At 54.2% G+C, this 24,729-nt stretch overlaps 1 protein-coding gene across 3 annotated transcripts in view; it reads left to right on the forward strand.

Annotated features, from left to right (window-relative positions):
• Positions 1-20,776, forward strand: part of ORMDL1 (ORMDL sphingolipid biosynthesis regulator 1) — a 37,871-nt gene extending 17,095 nt beyond the window's left edge. Inside the window, exons 2-5 of one of the 3 annotated variants that reach the window (XR_010786457.1) lie at positions 9,821-10,001; positions 12,957-13,108; positions 14,691-17,199; positions 17,253-20,776. Coding sequence is in view for 2 of the 3 variants with exons in the window: in XM_066577100.1 (XP_066433197.1) it covers positions 9,828-10,001; positions 12,957-13,108; positions 14,691-14,826 (462 nt within the window). In the remaining variant the exon portion in view is untranslated. Of the gene's footprint in view, positions 1-9,820; positions 10,002-10,034; positions 10,507-12,956; positions 13,109-14,690 lie in introns of those variants that run through there. The other 2 variants (XM_066577100.1, XM_066577101.1) reach the window with 2 other exon arrangements.
• The last annotated feature ends 3,953 nt before the right edge of the window (positions 20,777-24,729 follow it).

A 24,729-nucleotide genomic window follows, 5' to 3' on the forward strand; every position in this document is an offset into this window, starting at 1 on the left:
TGGGAGTGGGGGGGAGGACAGTATATGGGGGGAGAGTGGGGGGGAGGACAGTATATGGGGGGACAGTATATGGGGGGGGTGGGGGGGAGGACAGTATATGGGGGGGAGAGTAGGGGAGGACAGTATATGGGGGGACAGTATATGGGGGGGAGAGTAGGGGAGGACAGTATATGGGGGGACAGTATATGGGGGGAGAGTGGGGGGGAGGACAGTATATGGGGGGGAGAGTGGGGGGGGGGACAGTATATGGGGGGGAGAGTGGGGGGGGGAGGACAGTATATGGGGGGGAGAGTGGGGGGGGGGAGGACAGTATATGGGTGGGGGAGAGTGGGAGGGGAGGACAGTATATGGGTGGGGGGGAAAACACTATATGGGTGGGGGGGGACAGTATATGGGTGGGGGAGAGTGGGAGGGGAGGACAGTATATGGGTGGGGGGGAGAACACTATATGGGTGGGGGGGACAGTATATGGGTGGGGGAGAGTGGGGGGGGAGGACAGTATATGGGTGGGGGAGAGTGGGGGGGAGGACAGTATATGGGTGGGGGGGGGACAGTATATGGGTGGGGGGGAGGACAGTATATGGGTGGGGGGAGGACAGTATATGGGTGGGGGAGAGTGGGGGGGGAGGACAGTATATGGGTGGGGGGAGTGGGGGGGAGGACAGTATATGGGTGGGGGGGAGGAAAGTATATGGGTGGGGGAGAGTGGGGGGGAGGACAGTATATGGGGGGGGGAGAGTGGGGGGGAGGACAGTATATGGGGGGGGAGAGTGGGGGGGAGGACAGTATATGGGGGGGAGAGTGGGGGGGAGGACAGTATATGGGGGGGTGAGTGGGGGGGAGGACAGTATATGGGGGGGTGAGTGGGGGGGAGGACAGTATATGGGGGGGTGAGTGGGGGGAGGACAGTATATGGGGGGGAGAGTGGGAGGAGGACAGTATATGGGGGGGAGAGTGGGGGGGAGGACAGTATGTGGGGGGGAGGACAGTATATGGGGGGAGAGTGGGGGGGAGGACAGTATATGGGGGGAGAGTGGGGGGGAGGACAGTATATGGGGGGAGAGTGGGGGGGAGGACAGTATATGGGGGGAGAGTGGGGGGGAGGACAGTATATGGGGGGAGGACAGTATAGTGGGGGGAGGACAGTATATAGGGGGGAGAGTGGGGGAGGACAGTATATGGGGGGGAGGACAGTATGGGGGGAGAGTGGGGGGAGGACAGTATATAGGGGGGAGAGTGGGGGGGAGGACAGTATATAGGGGGGGAGAGTGGGGGAGGACAGTATATGGGGGGAGGACAGTATATGGGGGGAGAGTGGGGGGAGTACAGTATATGGGGGGGAGAGTGGGGGGAGGACAGTATATGGGGGGGAGGACAGTATATGGGGGGGGGAGAGTGGGGGGAGGACAGTGTGGGGGGAGGACAGTATATGGGGGGGAGAGTGGGGGGAGGACAGTATATGGGGGGGGGAGTGGGGGGAGGACAGTATATGGGGGGGGAGAGTGGGGGGAGGACAGTATATGGGGGGGGAGAGTGGGGGGAGGACAGTATATGGGGGGGGAGAGTGGGGGGAGGACAGTATATGGGGGGGGAGAGTGGGGGGAGGACAGTATATGGGGGGGAGAGTGGGGGAGGACAGTATATGGGGGGGAGAGTGGGGGGAGGACAGTATATGGGGGGGGAGAGTGGGGGGAGGACAGTATATGGGGGGGAGAGTGGGGGGAGGACAGTATATGGGGGGGAGAGTGGGGGGAGGACAGTATATGGGGGGGGAGAGTGGGGGGAGGACAGTATATGGGGGGGAGAGTGGGGGGAGGACAGTATATGGGGGGGAGAGTGGGGGGAGGACAGTATATGGGGGGGGAGAGTGGGGGGAGGACAGTATATGGGGGGGGAGGACAGTATATGGGGGGGAGAGTGGGGGGAGGACAGTATATGGGGGGGGGAGAGTGGGGGGAGGACAGTATATGGGGGGGGAGAGTGGGGGGAGGACAGTATATGGGGGGGAGGACAGTATATGGGGGGGAGAGTGGGGGGAGGACAGTATATGGGGGGGAGAGTGGGGGGAGGACAGTATATGGGGGGGGAGAGTGGGGGGAGGACAGTATATGGGGGGGAGAGTGGGGGGAGGACAGTATATGGGGGGGGGAGTGGGGGGAGGACAGCATATGGGGGGGAGAGTGGGGGGAGGACAGCATATGGGGGGAGAATGGGGGGAGGACAGTATATAGGGGGGGAGAGTGGGGGGAGGACAGTATATGGGGGGAGGACAGTATATGGGGGGGAGAGTGGGGGGGGGGGACAGTATATGGGGGAGAGTGGGGGGAGGACAGTATAGTGGGGGGAGGACAGTATATAGGGGGGAGAGTGGGGGAGGACAGTATATGGTGGGGAGGACAGTATGGGGGGAGAGTGGGGGGAGGACAGTATATAGGGGAGAGTGGGGGGGGAGGACAGTATATAGGGGGAGAGTGGGGGAGGACAGTATATGGGGGGAGGACAGTATGGGGGGAGAGTGGGGGGAGGACAGTATATGGGGGAGAGTGGGGGGAGGACAGTATATGGGGGAGAGTGGGGGGAGGACAGTATATGGGGGGGGAGAGTGGGGGGAGGACAGTATATGGGGGGGGAGTGGGGGGAGGACAGTATATGGGGGGGGAGAGTGGGGGGAGGACAGTATATGCGGGGGGGAGGACAGTATATGGGAGGGGAGAGTGGGGGGGAGAGTGGGGGGAGGACAGTATATGGGGGGGGAGTGGGGGGAGGACAGTATATGGGGGGGGAGAGTGGGGGGAGGACAGTATATGGGGGGGGAGTGGGGGGAGGACAGTATATGGGGGGGGAGTGGGGGGAGGACAGTATATGGGGGGGGGAGTGGGGGGAGGACAGTATATGGGGGGGGAGTGGGGGGAGGACAGTATATGGGGGGGGGAGAGTGGGGGGAGGACAGTATATGGGGGGGGAGAGTGGGGGGAGGACAGTATATGGGGGGGGAGAGTGGGGGAGGACAGTATATGGGGGGGGGAGAGTGGGGGGAGGACAGTATATGGGGGAGAGTGGGGGGAGGACAGCATCTGGGGGGGAGGACAGCATCTGGGGGGGAGAGTGGGGGGGAGGACAGCATATGGGGGGAGAGTGGGGGGAGGACAGCATATGGGGGGAGAGTGGGGGGAGGACAGCATATGGGGGGGAGAGTGGGGGGAGGACAGTATATGGGGGGGGAGAGTGGGGGGAGGACAGTATATGGGGGGGAGAGTGGGGGGAGGACAGTATATGGGGGGGAGAGTGGGGGGAGGACAGTATATGGGGGGGAGAGTGGGGGGAGGACAGTATATGGGGGGAGAGTGGGGGGAGGACAGTATATGGGGGGAGAGTGGGGGGAGGACAGTATATGGGGGGGAGAGTGGGGGAGGACAGTATATGGGGGGGGAGAGTGGGGGGAGGACAGTATATGGGGGGGGAGAGTGGGGGGAGAACAGTATATGGGGGGGAGAGTGGGGGGGAGGACAGTATATGGGGGGGGGAGGACAGTATATAGGGGGGGAGAGGACAGTATATGGGGGGGGGAGAGTGGGGGGAGGACAGTATATGGGGGGGAGTGGGGGGAGGACAGTATATAGGGGGGGAGAGGACAGTATATGGGGGGGGAGAGTGGGGGGAGGACAGTATATGGGGGGGGAGAGTGGGGGGAGGACAGTATATGGGGGGAGAGTGGGGGGAGGACAGTATATGGGGGGGAGAGTGGGGGGAGGACAGTATATGGGGGGGGGGAGAGTGGGGGGAGGACAGTATATGGGGGGGGGAGAGTGGGGGGAGGACAGTATATGGGGGGGGGGGAGAGTGGGGGGAGGACAGTATATGGGGGGGGGGAGTGGGGGGAGGACAGTATATGGGGGGGAGAGTGGGGGAGGACAGTATATGGGGGGGAGAGTGGGGGGAGGACAGTATATGGGGGGGGAGAGTGGGGGGAGGACAGTATATGGGGGGGGAGAGTGGGGGGAGGACAGTATATGGGGGGGAGAGTGGGGGGAGGACAGTATATGGGGGGGGAGAGTGGGGGGAGGACAGTATATGGGGGGGGAGAGTGGGGGGAGGACAGTATATGGGGGGGGAGAGTGGGGGGAGGACAGTATATGGGGGGGGGAGAGTGGGGGGAGGACAGTATATGGGGGGGGGGAGAGTGGGGGGAGGACAGTATATGGGGGGGGGGGGAGAGTGGGGGGAGGACAGTATATGGGGGGGGGAGAGTGGGGGGAGGACAGTATATGGGGGGGGAGAGTGGGGGGAGGACAGTATATGGGGGGGGGAGAGTGGGGGGAGGACAGTATATGGGGGGGAGAGTGGGGGGAGGACAGTATATGGGGGGGGAGAGTGGGGGGAGGACAGTATATGGGGGGGGGGGGGAGTGGGGGGAGGACAGTATATGGGGGGGGGAGAGTGGGGGGGAGGACAGTATATGGGGGGGGAGTGGGGGGAGGACAGTATATGGGGGGGGGAGTGGGGGGGAGGACAGTATATGGGGGGGGACAGTATATGGGGGGGAGAGTGGGGGGAGGACAGTATATGGGGGGGAGAGTGGGGGGAGGACAGTATATGGGGGGGAGAGTGGGGGGAGGACAGTATATGGGGGGGAGAGTGGGGGGAGGACAGTATATGGGGGGGAGAGTGGGGGGAGGACAGTATATGGGGGGAAGAGTGGTGGGAGGACAGTATATGGGGGGGAGTGGGGGAGGACAGTATATGGGGGGGAGTGGGGGGAGACAGTATATGGGGGGGAGAGTGGGGGGGAGGACAGTATATGGGGGGGACAGTATATGGGGGGGAGAGTGGGGGGAGGACAGTATATGGGGGGGGGAGGACAGTATATGGGGGGGAAGAGTGGGGGGGAGGACAGTATATGGGGGGGAGTGGGGGGAGGACAGTATATGGGGGGGAGAGGGGGACAGTATATGGGGGGGAGAGTGGGGGGGGAGGACAGTATATGGGGGGGGAGTGGGGGGGAGGACAGTATATGGGGGGGGGAGTGGGGGGAGGACAGTATATGGGGGGGAGAGGGGGGAGGACAGTATATGGGGGGGAGTGGGGGGGGGGACAGTATATGGGGGGAGAGTGGGGGGAGGACAGTATATGGGGGGAGAGTGGGGGGAGGACAGTATAGGGGGGAGGACAGTATATGGGGGGGAGAGTGGGGGGAGGACAGTATATGGGGGGGGAGTTGGGGGAGAGTGGGGGGAGGACAGTATAGGGGGGAGGACAGTATATGGGGGGGAGAGTGGGGGGAGGACAGTATATGGGGGGGGAGTGGGGGGAGGACAGTATAGGGGGGGGAGGACAGTATATGGGGGGGAGAGTGGGGGGAGGACAGTATATGGGGGGGAGTGGGGGGAGGACAGTATATGGGGGGGAGGACAGTATATGGGGGGGAGAGTGGGTGGAGGACAGTATATGGGGGGGTGGACAGTATATGGGGGGGAGAGTGGGTGGAGGACAGTATATGGGGGGGTGAGTGGGGGGAGGACAGTATATGGGGGGGGACAGTATATGGGGGGGGGGACAGTATATGGGGGGGAGAGTGGGGGGAGGACAGTATATGGGGGGGGGAGGACAGTATATGGGGGGGAGGACAGTATATGGGGGGGGAGTGGGGGGAGGACAGTATATGGGGGGAGGAGTGGGGGGAGGACAGTATATGGGGGGAGGACAGTATATGGGGGGGGAGTGGGGGGGAGGACAGTATATGGGGGGGGAGTGGGGGGAGGACAGTATATGGGGGGGGAGTGGGGGGGAGAGTGGGGGGAGGACAGTATATGGGGGGGAGTGGGGGGAGGACAGTATATGGGGGGGAGAGTGGGGGGAGGACAGTATGTGGGGGGAGGACAGTATATGGGGGGGAGAGTGGGGGGGAGGACAGTATATGGGGGGGAGAGTGGGGGGGAGGACAGTATATGAGGGGGGAGAGTGGGGGCAGGACAGTATATGGGGGGAGAGTGGGGGGGAGGACAGTATATGGGGGGGAGAGTGGGGGGAGGACAGTATATAGGGGGAGAGTGGGGGAGGACAGTATATGGGGGGGAGAGTGGGGGGAGGACAGTATATGGGGGGGAGAGTGGGGGGAGGACAGTATATGGGGGGGGAGAGTGAGGGGAGGATAGTATATGGGGGGGGAGAGTGGGGGGAGGACAGTATATGGGGGGAGAGTGGGGGAGGACAGTATATGGGGGGAGAGTGGGGGGAGGACAGTATATGGGGGGGGAGTGGGGGGAGGACAGTATATGGGGGGGAGAGTGAGGGGAGGATAGTATATGGGGGGAGAGTGAGGGAGGATAGTATATGGGGGGGAGAGGGGGGAGGACAGTATATGGGGGGGGAGTGGGGGAGGACAGTATATGGGGGGGGAGTGGGGGAGGACAGTATATGGGGGGAGGACAGTATATGGGGGGGGAGAGTGGGGGGAGGACAGTATATGGGGGGAGAGTGGGGGAGGACAGTATATGGGGGGAGAGTGGGGGGAGGACAGTATATGGGGGGGAGAGTGGGGGGGAGGACAGTATATGAGGGGGAGAGTGGGGGGAGGACAGTATATGGGGGGGAGAGTGGGGGGGAGGACAGTATATGGGGGGGGAGAGTGGGGGGAGGACAGTATATAGGGGGAGAGTGGGGGGAGGACAGTATATGGGGGGGAGAGTGGGGGGAGGACAGTATATGGGGGGAGAGTGGGGGGAGGACAGTATATGGGGGGGAGAGTGGGGGGAGGACAGTATATGGGGGGGAGAGTGGGGGAGGACAGTATATGGGGGGGAGAGTGGGGGGAGGACAGTATATGGGGGGGGAGAGTGGGGGGAGACAGTATATGGGGGGAGGACAGTATATGGGGGGAGAGTGGGGGAGGACAGTATATGGGGGGGGGAGTGGGGGGAGGACAGTATATGGGGGGGAGTGGGGGGAGGACAGTATATGGGGGGGGGAGAGTGGGGGGAGGACAGTATATGGGGGGGAGAGTGGGGGGAGGACAGTATATGGGGGGGAGGGAGAGTGGGGGGAGGACAGTATATGGGGGGGGAGAGTGGGGGGAGGACAGTATATGGGGGGGAGAGTGGGGGGAGGACAGTATATGGGGGGGGAGAGTGGGGGGAGGACAGTATATGGGGGGGGGAGAGTGGGGGGAGGACAGTATGGAGGGAGGACAGTATATGGGGGGAGAGTGGGGGGAGGACAGTATATGGGGGGGAGAGTGGGGGAGGACAGTATATGGGGGGGAGAGTGGGGGGAGGACAGTATATGGGGGGGAGAGTGGGGGGAGGACAGTATATGGGGGGGAGAGTGGGGGAGGACAGTATATGGGGGGGAGAGTGGGGGAGGACAGTATATGGGGGGGAGAGTGGGGGGAGGACAGTATATGGGGGGAGAGTGGGGGGAGGACAGTATATGGGGGGGAGAGTGGGGGGAGGACAGTATATGGGGGGGAGAGTGGGGGGAGGACAGTATATGGGGGGGAGAGTGGGGGAGGACAGTATATGGGGGGGAGAGTGGGGGGAGGACAGTATATGGGGGGATAGGGGGGTTGGACAGAGGAGAGTGGGGGGAGGACAGATATGGGGGGAGAGTGGGGGAGGACAGTATATGGGGGGAGAGTGGGGGGAGGACAGTATATGGGGGAGAGTGGAGGACAGTATATGGGGGGGAGAGGACAGTATATGGGGGGGGAGAGTGGGGGGAGGACAGTATGTGGGGGGGGAGAGTGGGGGGAGGACAGTATATGGGGGGAGGACAGTATTGGGGGGAGAGTGGGGGAGGACAGTATATGGGGGGGGAGTGGGGGGAGGACAGTATATGGGGGGGAGTGGGGGGAGGACAGTATATGGGGGGGAGAGTGGGGGGAGGACAGTATATGGGGGGGGGAGAGTGGGGGGAGGACAGTATATGGGGGGAGGAGAGTGGGGGGAGGACAGTATATGGGGGAGGGAGAGTGGGGGGAGGACAGTATATGGGGGGAGGGAGAGTGGGGGGAGGACAGTATATGGGGGAGGGAGTGGGGGGAGGACAGTATATGGGGGGGAGAGTGGGGGAGGACAGTATATGGGGGGGAGAGTGGGGGGAGGACAGTATATGGGGGGGGAGAGTGGGGGGAGGACAGTATATGGGGGGGGAGAGTGGGGGGAGGACAGTATATGGGGGGAGAGTGGGGAGAGGACAGTATATGGGGGGGAGAGTGGGGGGAGGACAGTATATGGGGGGAGAGTGGGGGGAGGACAGTATATGGGGGGGAGAGTGGGGGAGGACAGTATATGGGGGGAGGGAGAGTGGGGGGAGGACAGTATATGGGGGGAGGGAGAGTGGGGGGAGGACAGTATATGGGGGGGAGAGTGGGGGGAGGACAGTATATGGGGGGGAGAGTGGGGGGAGGACAGTATATGGGGGGGAGAGTGGGGGGGAGGACAGTATATGGGGGGGGAGTGGGGGGAGGACAGTATATGGGGGGGAGAGTGGGGGGAGGACAGTATATGGGGGGAGGACAGTATATGGGGGGGAGGACAGTATATGGGGGGGAGAGGGGGGGAGGACAGTATATGGGGGGGAGAGGGGGGGGAGGACAGTATATGGGGGGGAGAGGGGGGGAGGACAGTATATGGGGGGGAGAGTGGGGGAGGACAGTATATGGGGGGGAGAGTGGGGGGAGGACAGTATATGGGGGGGAGAGTGGGGGAGGACAGTATATGGGGGAGAGTGGGGGGGAGGACAGTATATGGGGGGAGGACAGGTATATGGGGGGAGAGTGGGGGAGGACAGTATATGGGGGAGAGGGGGGAGGACAGTATATGGGGGAGAGTGGGGGGGAGGACAGTATATGGGGAGAGTGGAGGGAGGGACCGTATATGGGGAGAGTGGGGGGAGGACAGTATATGGGGAGAGTGGGGGGGAGGACAGTATATGGGGGAGAGTGGGGGGGAGGACAGTATATGGGGGAGAGTGGGGGAGGACAGTATATGGGGGAGAGTGGGGGGGAGGACAGTATATGGGGAGAGTGGGGGGGGAGGACAGTATGTGGGGGGGAGGACAGTATGGGGGAGAGGGGGCGAGGACAGTATATGGGGGAGAGTGGGGGGGAGGACAGTATATGGGGGAGAGTGGGGGGAGGGACAGTATATGGGGAGAGTGGGGGGAGGACAGTATATGGGGGAGAGTGGGGGGCAGTATATGGGGGAGAGTGGGCGGGGACAGTATATGGGGGAGTGTGGGGGGGCGAGCAGTATATGTTGTGAGTGGGGGGGGGAGCAGTATATGTTGTGAGTGGGGGGGGGAGCAGTATTTGTTGTGAGTGGGGGGGGGGGGGAGCAGTATATATTGTGAGTGGGGGGGGAGCAGTATATGTTGTGAGTGGGGGGGGAGCAGTATATGTTGTGAGTGGGGGGGGGAGCAGTATATGTTGTGAGTGGGGGGGGGAGCAGTATATGTTGTGAGTGGGGGGGGAGAGCAGTATATGTTGTGAGTGGGGGGGCGGGAGCGGTTTATGTTGTGAGTGGGGGGGGGGGCGGGCGGGAGCAGTATAAGAGGGTTAATGTTGATTTCTGCAGTATTTTTTATGTGCAATTAACATGCACATCGAAGACGCCATTGACCCGCCAGTCAGTCCGCACCCTTCGCCCGGTTTGATCGCTCCCCTGTCCCCCCGACGTGGGTGAGCCGTGGTATATAGGTGATGCCCCGGTATCTGCAGGGGTCCCAGAGTTTCTCCTGATTCTTGATGATGCACTTATTATATGACCGTTAATTTTAATAATGATTGACTTTTTAAAAAATTTCTTGACTCTCCATATTGCAGAACCAAAATGAATGTGGGCGTGGCGCACAGCGAGGTGAACCCGAACACCAGGGTGATGAACAGCCGTGGCATGTGGCTGACGTACGCCCTGGGAGTCGGCATGCTGCACATCGTGCTCCTCAGCATTCCCTTCTTCAGTGTTCCTGTCGCCTGGACTCTGACTAATGTCATTCACAACCTGGTAAGTGCTTATCCCGTCCGTCACCGCAGACCTCAGTCCTCGCCGCCATCGGAGTCACACAGACCAAGCGTATTAGAAGCCTTAATGACCTCGCCGTCATTGGAGTCATACAGACTAAGCGTGTTATAACCTTAATGACCTCGCCGTCATTGGAGTCATACAGACCAAGCGTGTTATAAACCTTAATGACCTCGCCGTCATCGGAGTCACACAGACCAAGCGTGTTATAAACATTAATGACCTCGCCGTCATCGGAGTCACAAAGACCAAGCGTGTTATAAACATTAATGACCTCGCCGTCATCGGAGTCACACAGACCAAGCGTGTTATAAACCTTAATGACCTCGCCGTCATCGGAGTCACACAGACCAAGCGTGTTATAAACATTAATGACCTCGCTGATCACATGAAGAACTGGTTTGGGGATGGGAAAAATGACAGCGACACAAGATGTTCTGGTTGTACTTCTAGCCCAAGACAGGAGTCGGTGGCTGCCATCTATTCGGTCGGTGATAGAAGTCTGATCGGTCGGGGTCTCTACTTGTGACAAGTAGGCGGGGCTACGAGGATTGAATTAACTATAGGCTTTATAATCAGAGCTACACTTGTAATATTCCAGGCAGCCTTGTTGGTTGATGAATGATTAATATGACCTCTCGAACCGACAACGAGGATGCAGATTGCTGAGTGAGCCGGGCCTGGGGGGGGTTTAGGCGGGCCGGGCCTGGGGGGGGTCTAGGCGGGCTGGGCCTGGAGCCCTGAGTTGCCCCTGAAGCTGCTTGAGGTTCACGGCCGGCTGGATGAAGTCTGCTTTTTTGGTTGATTGCCTCACTTGCCCTTTGGTCCTCCACAAACCCTCCCTAGCTGTCAGCTCTTCAGCCCCCTCCTTACTGTCATCTGATCATCACATTATACATGAAGCAGCCATAGCAATACTATTACAGGCCCGCTCTTGGGCAAATCTAGACGCCCCCTTAATGGCGCCAGCAGACCCCTAATTAAGAAAAAGCCCAGCAAACTCTACAATCCAGTATTTTCAACATTAAAGGGGTTGTTCCTAGACTTCAAGCTCTGCCCTGTCCTGTGCATAGGGGATAACTTGCTGATCAGTGGGGTCTCACTATGGAGAGCACCGCTGATCTCAAGAAGGGGGTTTACTGCGGGGTCACTTCTTCCCCCACAATGACGTCAGTGTGACTAGAGCGCTGGGTGGGCGTGCGTTCAGCGCCCCCTTCATCTTAATGGAGCTGGCAGAAATACCTGAACACTTGCCACTTGGGTATCTGTGCAATCCCATTTAAAGTGAATAGAGTGCCAGCGACACTACACCGACCAGCACTCCATTCACTCCTCACAGTGGGGGTTAGTAAGGGGGGTTTATACTCTATCCTATGGACATACTGTGGATGGGGGAGAACTTGTTATCTTGGTAAATTCCTTCAAACATCACGTTCAGTTTTGTTCCCCTCTGTGGCAATCACAGCAGTGACCCTCCCCTCTTCCCGCCTCCACTTGGACAGTTGCCACATGAACTATATCACCTTCTAATTTCTCCAGGAGTCATAGCATCCTCTAGTTCTGCAGTGGTTATATAGTCCCCATCATACTAGGCACAGCAGAATCCCCCTGCCCACTGTAGTTGCTGTGGCCCTTCTCCTGCCAACTGTAATTGCTGTTGCCCCTCCCCTGCCCTCTGTAGTCTCTGCAGCAGTCACTGTAGCCCCTACCCCTGCTTGCTGAATTAACTGACGCCTTCCCTGCCCACTGTAGTCGTTGTGACAGTCACTGTGGCCCCTCCCCTACCAGCTGTATTAATTGGGCGCTCCCCTGCCCGCTGTAGTCACTGCAGGAGTCACTGTGGCCCTGCTTGCTGTATTAACGGACACCTCCCCTGCCCACTGTAGTCGTTGTGGCAGTCACTGTGGCCCCTCCTCTGACCACTATAATTGCTGTGGCCCCTCCTCTGACCACTATAATTGCTGTGGCCCCTCCCCTGCCTGATGTATTAATTGGGAGCTCCCCCGCCCACTGTAAACACTGCAGCAGTCACTGTGGACCCTCCCCTGCCCACTGTAATTGCTGTAGCCCCTCCCCTGCCCACTGTAGTCGCTTCAGCAGTCACTGTGGCCCCTCCCCTGCCTACTGTAGTCGCCGCAGCAGTCACTGTGGCCCCTCCCCTGCCTACTGTAGTCGCCGCAGCAGTCACTGTGGCCCCTCCCCTGCCTACTGTAGTCGCCGCAGCAGTCACTGTGGCCCCTCCTCTGCCTACTGTAGTCGCCGCAGCAGTCACTGTGGCCCCTCCTCTGCCTACTGTAGTCGCCGCAGCAGTCACTGTGGCCCCTCCTCTGCCTACTGTAGTCGCCGCAGCAGTCACTGTGGCCCCTCCTCTGCCTACTGTAGTCGCTGCAGCAGTCACTGTGGCCCCTCCCCTGCTGATCAAATTTAAAGTTAACGATCAATTCGTAAAAAAAAAAAAAAAAAAAGACAGAAGGAAAAAAATATCAGTGGACTGAACGGATTTTCCACTGCAGACGTCACTGTGGCCCCTCCTCTGCCCTCTTTAATTGCTGTAGCCCCTCCCCTGCAGGCGCCACAAGGTGTCCGTAAAGCCAATAAACGGGTTAATCTCTCCCGGAACATTAGGACTGCGTTTTAGGGTGTAACTTTTGTGCGGATTCTGCACCCGAATTTCTGCGAAATTCATGTATTCTCATCGATATTATTAGGAATTGGTTCCACTGTCCGTACCGAGCGCAGCAAAAACCAAAGTCATGTGACTTACCACGTAAATTAACCCAGCGAGTAATGGGCTGTCCAGCAGCATAACACATGGAAGGAATCGGCGGATCAGCCCCAGAGTTCAGCGCGGATCCCCCCGTGTGGTTGCCGTTTGTGACGTGTGGCGAGGGTTCTCTCCGGTCTCGGCGTTACATCTCTGTCTTGTTTCCTTAACAGGGAATGTATGTGTTTTTACATGCAGTGAAAGGGACGCCGTTCGAAACGCCAGACCAGGGCAAAGCGCGGCTGCTGACACACTGGGAGCAGCTGGACTACGGGGTGCAGTTCACCGCCTCCAGGAAGTTCTTCACCATCTCTCCAATTATCCTGTAAGTTCTCGCTGTGCGCCACGTGTTGCGGTTTATACACTCTTTTAACCCCCTGCAGACTTGCGGTCTCGGGGGCAGAGCCTGTCCCATACAACGTGTGACTGCCGCCCATAACAGCCGTGATTTGCAGAGAGCTTCGATCGCAGCTGTTAACCATTTAAATACTGCTGTCCGGTTTAATGTTGAGGTGTAAGGTGACGTCCGTGGGGGAAGTATATGAACTCTGCAGCATTTCCGTGAGTGAAACAAGTCCGTGACTTCTGCTGCTGCTGCGGATTGGCCGCTCTCCAGCTTTGCAGCTACTGTTGTGGACTTTGATGCAGATTTCATCTTCTCTATTGAAGTCTATATCAAAAATCTGCAAGTTTTCTCCCCCAGATCTGCTGCAAAACTTTATATTGTGTGGATTTGCCGGCAAGTGAGTTTCCGCACTTTTTGCGCAGCCTGTGGATGAGATTTTGGAAATCCAATCCACATTGCTGCTACTGTAGAAGATCCACTGTAAATCTGCTCTGCATTTGGCATGGCCTAGGGGTGCGTTCACACGTGCCAGATTTTCGTGAGGATCTGCAGCGTGTTTTGCGGTGCAGATTTTGACGCTGTTAAGCAGCAGATTTCACCCTTTCAATTAACGCCTTAATGTTGGAGGACGTAAACTTTCTGTCCGGGCAGGGAAGCAGTTCCTGCACCAAAACGTAAGCTTGCATCCTATGGATGACAGCCGGCCTCCTATTGCAGAAGTGGGCATGGGTGAGAACACCGATCCCTGCTGTTAACCCCATACATGCTGCAATTGTTGGCCGCAGCATATAAATAGTTCACAGAGGCAGGGCTCTGTGTAATTGCAGACGGTCGATGGGTTGCCATGGCAACCAGGCACAGACCATCTGGGTATGCTATGGTCTATGATTGCTATGATTAGCGATAATGCATTGCAGTACAGAAGTACTGCACTGTATTATCAGAGTGATCATAGCATCACCGGTTCAAGATCCCTGCAGGGGCGTAAAAAATGTAAAAATAATAATTTACAAAAGGTAAAATTTTTAATTAAAAACTTTTTTTACACTCTTTCCAGTCATTAAAAAAAGGAAAAAAGTTTAAAATTGTCACACCTGTAACGACCCGTACTATAAATTGAACACACTTTTTATCCTGCATGGGGCAAACACTAGTTAAAAAAACAAAAAAAATCTAAAACTGAGCCAAGATGCTTTTTATTTTCCCCTTAATTTCACCTTTTAAAAAAACTGCAATAAAAATTATCAAAAAAAAACATATGTACCCCCAAAATGGTACCAACAAAAACCACAGCTTGTCATGCAGTACAACCAAGCTGCCTCGGAGCTCCTTCAATGAAGGAAACACCAGTCTCCTTTATTAGAATTACGTGTCATGTTTTTGTTACTAGAATATATATTTTTTATTATTTTGCTCCTAAACTTTTCAGTTTAGCTTGAAGGTATTTTATGCTTTTTAGTACTGTAAGTATTTCCCGGCATCCCGAGTCTTGTAGTCTCCGTAGACCTTACGCCGTCCATGGTTTTTACCTGTCGTCTTCTTCCCTCTGTCCCCCAAACAGGTATTTCCTGACCAGTTTCTATACAAAGTACGATCCGACACACTTCTTCATCAACACGGCTTCCCTCCTTAGCGTCCTGATCCCGAAGTTGCCGCAGCTGCACGGAGTCCGGATCTTTGGCATCAACAAGTACTGAACAGGAATCCTGCGGAGTCTGTTCTCTCGACCGCACAACTTCTTGCCTCTGGCTGTTTCTGACGGAGATAAGGATAGCCATCTAGGCCATTTTACGTTTATACAGTAAAATTCTAGCTGTCTCTTTGTAAGCTGTCGGAATCCACACAGACTTAGAGAAGGTACCTCTCCCAGCATCCTCTGAGAGCGGGGGCTCTTATGTAAAGGGTAGCCTTTGCAGGCTGGGCTGGCCCGGCTATGACCTGAAGTTTGCAATGCACAAACAGGACTGACAAGAAAGGTAGAAACCGCATCCGGACGACCATATTGTGGACCTCATCTGCTAAGGACAAACCATATTATGTCACTTTTTGTAATCATGAAACGATCAGGTGTAGCGATCCGGCGTGTTACCAGCAGCAGCATTCACTAGCTGACAGAACGGTTTGCCGCATGCTGTGTAGATAATGATGCACTAGTGTTTCTTTCATCCTCTCTCCTCCTAGTTTATTGATCATTGAGTGATCCTCTGTTTTTCACGGTGGCCGACCATACTTACCGTTGTCATATATTCTCTCTAGTCCTCCGTTGGCAGACATTAGCGTTATTAGACCTCCTTTGATATTATTAGAAGTATTTGATCATGTGCTTGTATAATTTAACGTAAGTTTGCTTGCTTAATTTCTCTTGTAGTTGTGAGTCATCCGGACCGTGCATTGAATAGTTCTAAGGAGTGTCATAAATTCAGTAGCGTCTTGTCTTCTGAGAAGTGTGGTGTTGTTTTATTTAACGTTTTAGAATGTGAATACTAGCTTTGAATCAAAAATGTAATCGGCTGCTGTTCCTCCAGAAGTGTCCATTAAGCTGATGTACAATCGGTACGATATTAATCTGATTTATGAACCTGATCAAGACTGAGTAATGGGGCGTCCAGAAACTGTCCACCCCATCAAGAACATTCATAAAAAGAAGAACCAGTACACTTAAAGGAAACCAGTTTATTGACCTCCCCATCAGTTTAGGAGGAGGTCTGTCTGTTCTGCAGGAAAAGGATATTACAGTTTAGTACACAGACAGCTCGTTATACGTTAAATGACCAAGAATGTTAGGTTTAAAACGAGACCAAAAGCCTGGCAATAGCCCTGATAAAACCGGCGCTACAGCCATTTAAAGTAGAACAAGCTTTTCTTTGCTTTAAAATGACAAAAGTATGCCCATAGCCCTTACAGAACCAGCTGTTTGAAGGGAGGTCGGTAATACTGCATTTACAGCTGTCCGTTTTCAGTCAGTGTATACAGAGGAGAGGGGGAAGGGAGACCAGCCCGCAGTAGAGAATATTTCCCTGTCTCAGGGAAGGCTGACATTAACTTTTGTTTGTGTTGTCATACTGCGTCAATCAGAGATCATATATTTTTTTTCTCTGATTGTCACATATGGGGTTTTCCCCAGAAAGCGTGAAATAATGAGGACTTGCTCATCTAGTCACTCCTCTACACTGTTTACCCCACACATGCTGACCATGGCTTCTAAACTACCAGATAATTAGTATTGCCACAGCCATACCAAAGTGTACTATAAAATGTTCTATTACTTATCTAGCACAGAAAATTGTACAAAAATGGGGGCAAAAACCCCCCAAAAGGTTGGAGTTGTTCTTAGAGGTTCTGTCACCAGGTTCACACGGCTTGAACCAAGGGTCATATGATCCTTGGATAGGTATGCTCATTACCCCCATGTATGTATTCTGAAACGCTGTGGCATTTCAGAATAAACACAGTTTGAAGTTTGACTCAGAGCTCAACTCCAAGTCATGGAGGCGGGTCATACTGACCTCTCCCCGCCCACATCATGCAGTGACAGCTCTGTCCTTACAGACAAGATGAGAGAGCTGTCACTCCAGATGCTTCAGGCAGGGAGACGTCGCTGTGGCCAGCCTCCGTGACTCATCTAAATTCAAAGTGTGCTTACTGCTCCGTGCACGCGGGGTAATGAGCTCCCCCGTCCCGGGATCATGTCGTCCGTGGTCCAGGCAGTATGAGCCTGGTGCCAGAACACCTTTAGGCCTCATGTCCACGGGGAAAATCAGATCCGCTGCAGATTCTCCATGTAGAATCTGCAGCGGGTCCCTCCTGCCCCGCGGACATGAGCGCTGAAAATGGGAATAAATGAGAATAAACTCACCTCCCATCCGCTCCGTTTCTTCTCTTCGCGGCGGCGTCATCTTCTCTCGTCGCGGCCGGATCTTCATTCTTCGGCTCGGCGGATGTGCATGATGACGTCGGTGACGTGCCTCGCGCATGCGCCGGGCCGAAGCAAAATGATCCGGCCGCGGCTGAGAGAGGATGGCGCGGCGCCGAAGAGAAGAACCGGAGCGTGTAAGTAAAATATGATTTTTGTGTCCCGCGGATCCGGACGGCTTCCATAGGCTTCAATAGAAGCCCGCGGGAGCCGTCCCCGCGGGAGACCCGCATGAAAATGGAGCATGGTCCAGATTTTTTCATGCTCCATTTTTTTTAAAATCACTTTTATTGATGATCCGCGGGTATTTATCTACCCGCGGGTGGTCAATGCATCCCTATGGGGTGCGGATCCGCGCGCGGGAGAAGAGTTAAAATCCGCTGCGGATTTTAATTCTTATTTTCCCCGTGGACATGAGGCCTTAGACCTGAGCAGTTGGTTTCTTTTCATCTGTACTGGTTCTCTTCCGTGAATCTACTTCATGCGGTGATCAGTTTCTGGACTCGCTGTATTTCCCTCGTTGCAGCTAAACTACAAATTATTTAATCTGAGCGAACGTTCCCCAAATTAGTGAACCCCCTCCCCCATTACAGGAAGTCGTGGTAAAATGTTTGGAAGTGCTGAAGCAGTTTCCTAGTAGATTATGAATGAAACCACTTCTGTCGTCCCAAAGTAGAGAGAAGCATTTGACTTATTTTCTCTTCTCCGGACTAAAGACCGTTTAGAAGAGGTCCACACCAGCACTACTGGTCAGCCATCGTTCAGCTCCATCCAAACCAGAAGTGCTGAGTCTGGCATAGGCGCAACCCGAACGGTGTCAAACAGACCCATCCCCTATAACGGGGTCCACCTGGCTTCGTGCTTGCTCTTCAGAATATAGTGCATGCTGTACTATATTGTCTGGCCGGAGACCTCCGAGTGGAGCCTCCAGCACAGATGTGAACAGAGCCTTAGTCATACAAGTCTTGTGTCTCGTTTTTGGACTACAGTTCACTATTAGCAGCAGCGTGCAGTCTAGTTTCACAGCTTGTGGATAAAGGGGCGGTCCCACTCCTAGCTGTTTTGCTGCAGGAAACAGACAGCTCTATAAACAATTCAGTGGCTCGGGTTGGTACTGCAAGCTGATTTCATTTATTTCAATAGGACTCTGCCTGCAGTATCATCCTGGCCCACTGCACTATATGTGGAGCTGTCTGCTTTCTGTAAGAATGCAGTCAAAAGTGGGACAATCCCTTTAAAGAGACCCTCAGGTTTTGGGACAAAATTCTGTCCAAGGAAAGGAAGGGGGCTAAATTACCTAGAGTTGTTCTTTGCAGCTTCTCCAATCTACTAGTTCTGGCCCCTTTTTTCAACCATCTAAGATACCTGTAGCAGTTTTATAACCATGCGCACACTGTGCTGCTCACTGATTGGCCAGTGCTGGCCAATCGGAGAGCACGTATAGTACATTGGTAGTCTAAAACCACCACAACGTAGTGATTATGTAGTCTAAAGGTTGTTCCGGCCATCCTGGACAGCCAAAAACTGAACCCAGAACCAGCGGACTGGAGGAACGGTGGAGAAGAACTGGCCTCACAGCAGAATTTTGCTACAAGAATGGAGGGTTGCTCCACTGCCCGATGCGGATTTCAGAATTCCATCACTTGCGGCAAAAGCAAGTCTGTACATGATATTCTCAGCAACCAACTGCTCATAGCTATTAACACTTTATAGGAAGAACCTTCAGGCCAAAAGTTTTCTTGCGTCTGTATCCGCCATTTGTATGAAACAAGTTCCTTTTGGGGTCGGTATAACACATGGCCGTATTACCTGCCCGTCGTTGGGGTTTAGACCCGGCAAATACTGTATAGTGTGGTAGCTTTTACGGTCAATTCAAATATTGTGTATAAAAACCTTGCTCCACTGCCACTCATGGTAGCACAATTAAGCTTTGGTGTGCTAGCTACAGTTTTTCGGAGCGTAGTGTACGGTATATGGGTAAAGGGGTTGTCCAGTTGCAGACTATTAGTTGCCTATCAGTAGGATAAGCCGTCTATAATAGATCAGTACAGGTCTGCCACCAGAAACCCTGGCCGATCAGCCGTTCGCTGGCCAGTGTGCCCGTACACTGAGCTGCAGGAAGCTATTCTATGTAGGCCAGGTATCCATTAATTTCTGTGGGAACTTTGCCAGCAATACCAACCTTGGCCACAACAGTAAGAACAGAGCTGTTTGCTTCCTGCAGAAATCGTCTCTGTACACAAGCACAGCAAACGGGTGATTGGTGGGGGTCTCTGGCAACAGAACTCCATTGATCTACTATTGATGATTTATCCTGCTGATAGGCCACCAATAGCATACAACTGGGACAACCCCTTTAAATGCTCAAAATAGACAATCTGTGTGTCTTGGTGAATCGGTTCCCTTTGGATGAATGTAACTGTGCTTGCCACTTCTAGCAGATGTAACCAGATTGTAGGGTGGGAGGTTTTTAAACTACGTGCAAATTGCTGCAGTTTACGATGAGCTATAGCAATGCCTCTAGGATGTAACGTAAGCTGGCCTCCAGCTGCTGCCAATTTGGCTTCCTGTTGACTTTGTTCCTCTTTTTGAAGTATAATTTCTGTAGCTCTGATGGGTATAAAATAAAAATCTTGGTCACATTACAAATAATTTTAAAGACTGGATTGATTAGAGGGGTTGTCCCACTGTTTCTGCAGGAAGCGGACTGCTCCGTACATTGTGCAGTGGCCATGGTTGGTACTGCAGCCTAAGTCCTTTTGAAATGAATGTGACTGCCTGCGGTACCAACCCAGGCCACTGTACGATATACAGTGCTGTCTGTTTCCTGCTAGAGTGGGACACCCCCTTTAAAGGGCTTGCCTGGTTAACTGAGAACATCTGTTTAACAGAGTCCCCTGTACTAAATTAATAAACGGAAAAGTACTTGCCCTCCGCCGCTGCCGGTATTCAGCGCTATGGTCCTGGTGATTGTTGTGACAGCTGACATCATAGGCAACCGCTGCCTCGCTGCTTGTTCTCCTAGCATCATAATGCTCACATCTGGAGCAGCGTGCCAGGGGTTCAGGAGTGTGATGCTGCAGCGATCACCTGACTGCATGTCTGCTGTCACAAGGGCTGCAGCACTGGATAATAGCGGCGGCAGAGAAGTAGTGCGCCGTATGAGAGGGATGTTCTCCTGTAACCGGACCAGCCCTTTAACCCTTTCCAATCCAATTTGTATTCTGGTTTTCCTAGGGGGCTTACTCTTTTTCTGCTGTTATACAATGGCGCTATCTGCTGGCTAAAGCCAGTAGTGCATGAGGTGACACATTGGATAGGCTCCGACATCAGAGAGGCTGGCAATATACAGCAAGAGAACCCCGACGGACGTCTTCCAACATCGGAGCTGTACAGCCTTAAATCATAATGTCTTGAGACGTCAGACAGTGGATTGGAGAGGGTTAAAGCATGCATCCTTGGCCCGGCGGCTCGGGTGCCTCTGAGCTCTTCGGCTCCTTTTACTCTTCTTGACCTATTTTGTTTACAGATAACGTTTCCTTTCTTTAGAGATCCAGAGAAATCTTTCGATCGCCTCGTTTTCTAGAGTGAAGTTGTTTGAAAACTATCTTGTATTTGCACAAATTGTAGAATTAAACCGTTTTTACCTGTAAACTGTAGAGTTTTCTGCTTTTTATATTATCGTTTTCTCCATTGCGTTTCAGTTGACAGAATAAAATACTTTTCAACTTGGATTGTCTGTCGTCCTTCTGAGGCGGCGGCCGACGGCGGACCTGTTCACACCGGTAACATCTAAGCACACTCTGCCCCCTCACACCAGCGGATGCGTGTTTGCGGAATGAACTCCGCTCTTCTGCGCGCATCCGCGTATCTTGCCGATAGACGCACTGGTGACATGACTAGTGAGGTCCTGATGTGTTTCTGCACAGTAGCGGTGCGTCGCACATCTCCTAGCGTTGTGCACGTTCCCATTGACTTATATTGGGACTTTGATTGCACAAATGTGCCGGAAAATAGAGCGTTCTGTATTTTTATTGTTTTTGTGTGACTGAAATGTGCAGGAAAATGTGTGCATGTGAATGAGCCCGTTAATACCAGAGGGTTCTATCCACGGAGTACTGCGCACGCACATGCAACCATGTGAATGAGCCCGCTGATATCAGAGGGTTCTATCCACGGAGTACTGCGCACACACATGCAACCATGTGAATGAGCCCGCTGATATCAGAGGGTTCTATCAACGGAGTACTGCGCACGCAGATACAATCATGTGAATGACTCCGCTGATATCAGAGGGTTCTATCTACGGAGTACTACGCACGTAGATACAACCATGTGAATGAGCCCGCTGATATCAGAGGGTTGTATCCACGGAGTACTACGCACGTAGATACAACCATGTGAATGAGCCCGCTGATATCAGAGGGTTGTATCCACGGAGTACTACGCACGTAGATACAACCATGTGAATGAGCCCGCTGATATCAGAGGGTTGTATCCACGGAGTACTACGCACGTAGATACAACCATGTGAATGAGCCCGCTGATATCAGAGGGTTGTATCCACGGAGTACTGTGCCCACAGATATAGCCATGTGAATGAGCCTGCTGATATCAGGGGGTTCTATCAACAGAGTACTGCGCACGCAGATACAACCATGTGAATGAGCCCGCTGATATCAGAGGGTTCTATCTACGGAGTACTACGCACGTAGATACAACCATGTGAATGAGCCCGCTGATATCAGAGGGTTGTATCCACGGAGTACTACGCACGTAGATACAACCATGTGAATGAGCCCGCTGATATCAGAGGGTTGTATCCACGGAGTACTGTGCCCACAGATATAACCATGTGAATGAGCCTGCTGATATCAGGGGGTTCTATCAACAGAGTACTGCGCACGCAGATACAACCATGTGAATGAGCCCGCTGATACCAATGGGTTCTATCCACGGAGTACTGCGCACGCAGATACACCCAATACACCCATGTGAATGAGCTCGCTGATACCAATGGGTTCTATCCACGGAGTACTGCGCACGCAGATACAGCCATGTGAATGAGCCCGCTGATACCAATGGGTTCTATCCACGGAGTACTGCACACGCAGATACAACCGTGTGAAGGGGGACTAGGGGGAGATTTACATTAACCATTTTCCCATCTAATGATCATAAAAATTGTGACCTTGTGAAATCCTACCGAGCCATGGGCTTAAGGCCTCCTTCACACGGGCGGCACGGCATCGCCGCGAGAAAATCGCTGGTCCGTGTGATAACGCTGCATCTTCTCGCAGCAATACTGTGATTTTTGTCGCACTACAAAGTTGTGTGACTTTATAGCATCGCATGCGAGGATTTTTGTAAACCAGCTGTAGCTGGAGGGAGGGAGGGGGGGGGGGGGGGGGAGAGAAAGTATACATCACCTCTCCCGCAGTGTCCCAGGCGCCACCGCAGCGTCTCCCCGGGTCCCGGCACTGATCATCTTCTGGCAAGGGATTGAAAAATACCCGGCTCCTGGAAGCGCTGGCTGTGATTGGCTGACGTTTAGCCAATCACAGCCAGTGCTCGGTGAATGGCTTTGATTGGTTCAATCGAGTGCTGGCTGTGATTGGCTAAGCGTCAACCAATCACAGCCAGCGCTTCCAGCACCCGGGGATTTTTCAACCCCTAGCCAGAAGATGCAGAGAAACGGGGCCGGGACCCGGGGAGAAGCTGTGCCACCCCTCCTTCCACCCGGACCTCTTCCCAAGAGATTTTAAAGGGGTTGTCTCGCGAAACCAAGTGGGGTTATACACTTCTGTATAGCCATATTAATGCACTTTGTAATACACATCGTGCATTAAATATGAGCCATACAGAAGTTATTCACTTACCCACTCCGTTGCTGGCGTCCCCGTCTCCATGGATCCGTCTAATTTCAGCGTCTAATCGCCCGATTAGACGCGCTTGCGCAGAAGCGTCTTCTCCCTTCTGGTCGGTCCGGGCACGAGCGGCGTTCTGGCTCCGCCCCCTTCTACGCATCATCACGTAGCTCCATCACGTGTGCCGATTCCAGCCAATCAGGGGGCTGGAATCGGCAATGGACAGCACAGAGCCCACGGTGCACCATGGGAGAAGACCCGCGGTGCATCGTGGGTGAAGATCCCGGCTGCCATCTTGGAGGAAAAGAAGGAAGAAGTTGCAGAGAGGGGATTCGGGTAAGTAACATTTTTTTTTCTAATTTCAACACATCCCTTGGGTTTGTCCTGCGCTGAATGGGGGGGCCTATGCAAAAAAAAAAAAAAAACCCGTTTCGGTGCGGGACAACCCCTTTAAGGCTGCCGGTGGCCGGCGTGGCGAGGGCTCCATCAGCAGATTCTGTGGAGTCCCCTTGTGCTGCTGACTACTGCCGGACCGTGAAGAGATCCCAGAAGCTACATCCCCCTCAATCATCGGCACAAACGTTCCGGGTAACCGTGACGCCACATAGTGGTGACTTACAGAAGTACTCTTCTTATGAAACTTCAAACGGGTCACAAAAACCCTGATGGAAAAATTCTCTAACGCTCAGAAATCCCACCAGAATCACCCGCAAGTAGTCTTGTGAAAGGAAAAAAGAGTTTAGTTTAGTCAGCGTGTATCCCGTGTCTGGGGGTCCGGGCAACCCCTTGTGAGGAGGTTACAAGATGCCGTCTATGTGCCATGATACCCGGAGGCCTCAGGGCTGCCGGGACAAACTGTCTGTGGTACAGTGCAATACTGCGGTACTACACTGTATGAGCGATGCCATGATGGCCGGTGCAGGTCGCCTAGGGCAACGGAGAAAAAAATTACTAAAAATGTTATTAATTAGTAGCACACAATAAAAGTGAAAAAATCCAATTTCCAATATTTATAATAAATACATATTTGGTATCCCTGCGTCCCCAACAGTCCGATCATTCACCGTAACGCATTGATTACCCCGCACGGTGAATGGCGGCAGAAGAAAAAAGGAGCACAACAACAGATTTGCGCTTTTTTTGTCCCCCGTCTCCAAGGAGTAAAATGTAATAAACAATCAAAAAGTTGTATCTACTCCACAATGCTGCCGATGGAAGCTACGGACCGCCGCCATGAGAGCGCGCCGTCCGGAAATAACAGCTGCGGGATACACTACAAGTGGTTTAACGTAGTACAGCAACAGAAAAAACGTATAAATGTGGTGCCGTAATCACGCCAACCCCTGGAATACAGCGAGGACAGCGGTGTGGCCGTAGATACAAGACCCCTCCAAGATGGTGGAATCGTGCGTTTTCTCCATTCCATGGTTTTTCAGTATGTAATGCAGTATATTTATATGGCGCCATTGAAGAATACACCTCGTCCCGCGAACAATAACACAGAGCTCTCCGCCAGCAACGGCGCAACAAAAGAGGGGTAGAAGACAACGAAAATGGCATGAAATAAAGGAAGGGCCGCGTCCTTAAGGGGTTAAACAGGAGCGCTGCCAGGACTGAGCCCCTTGTGGCCAAGCCGGTCGGGAGGCCCTGCACTGCAGCACTTGAACTCTCCATAGCAGTGCGGGTCCTAGAAGGCAGCCGTCACCACACCGTACAGTATTTGCTGACACGCCGCTCTTCTGCGCATGCGCTCTCTTCTGCGATGTGATTGTTTATTTTAGTAGTCGAGCCCGATGCGTAATCAGCGCATGCGCGGTGGT

This window comes from Eleutherodactylus coqui, chromosome 8, assembly GCF_035609145.1.
Source record: "Eleutherodactylus coqui strain aEleCoq1 chromosome 8, aEleCoq1.hap1, whole genome shotgun sequence".
Lineage (NCBI taxonomy): Eukaryota > Metazoa > Chordata > Amphibia > Anura > Eleutherodactylidae > Eleutherodactylus > Eleutherodactylus coqui.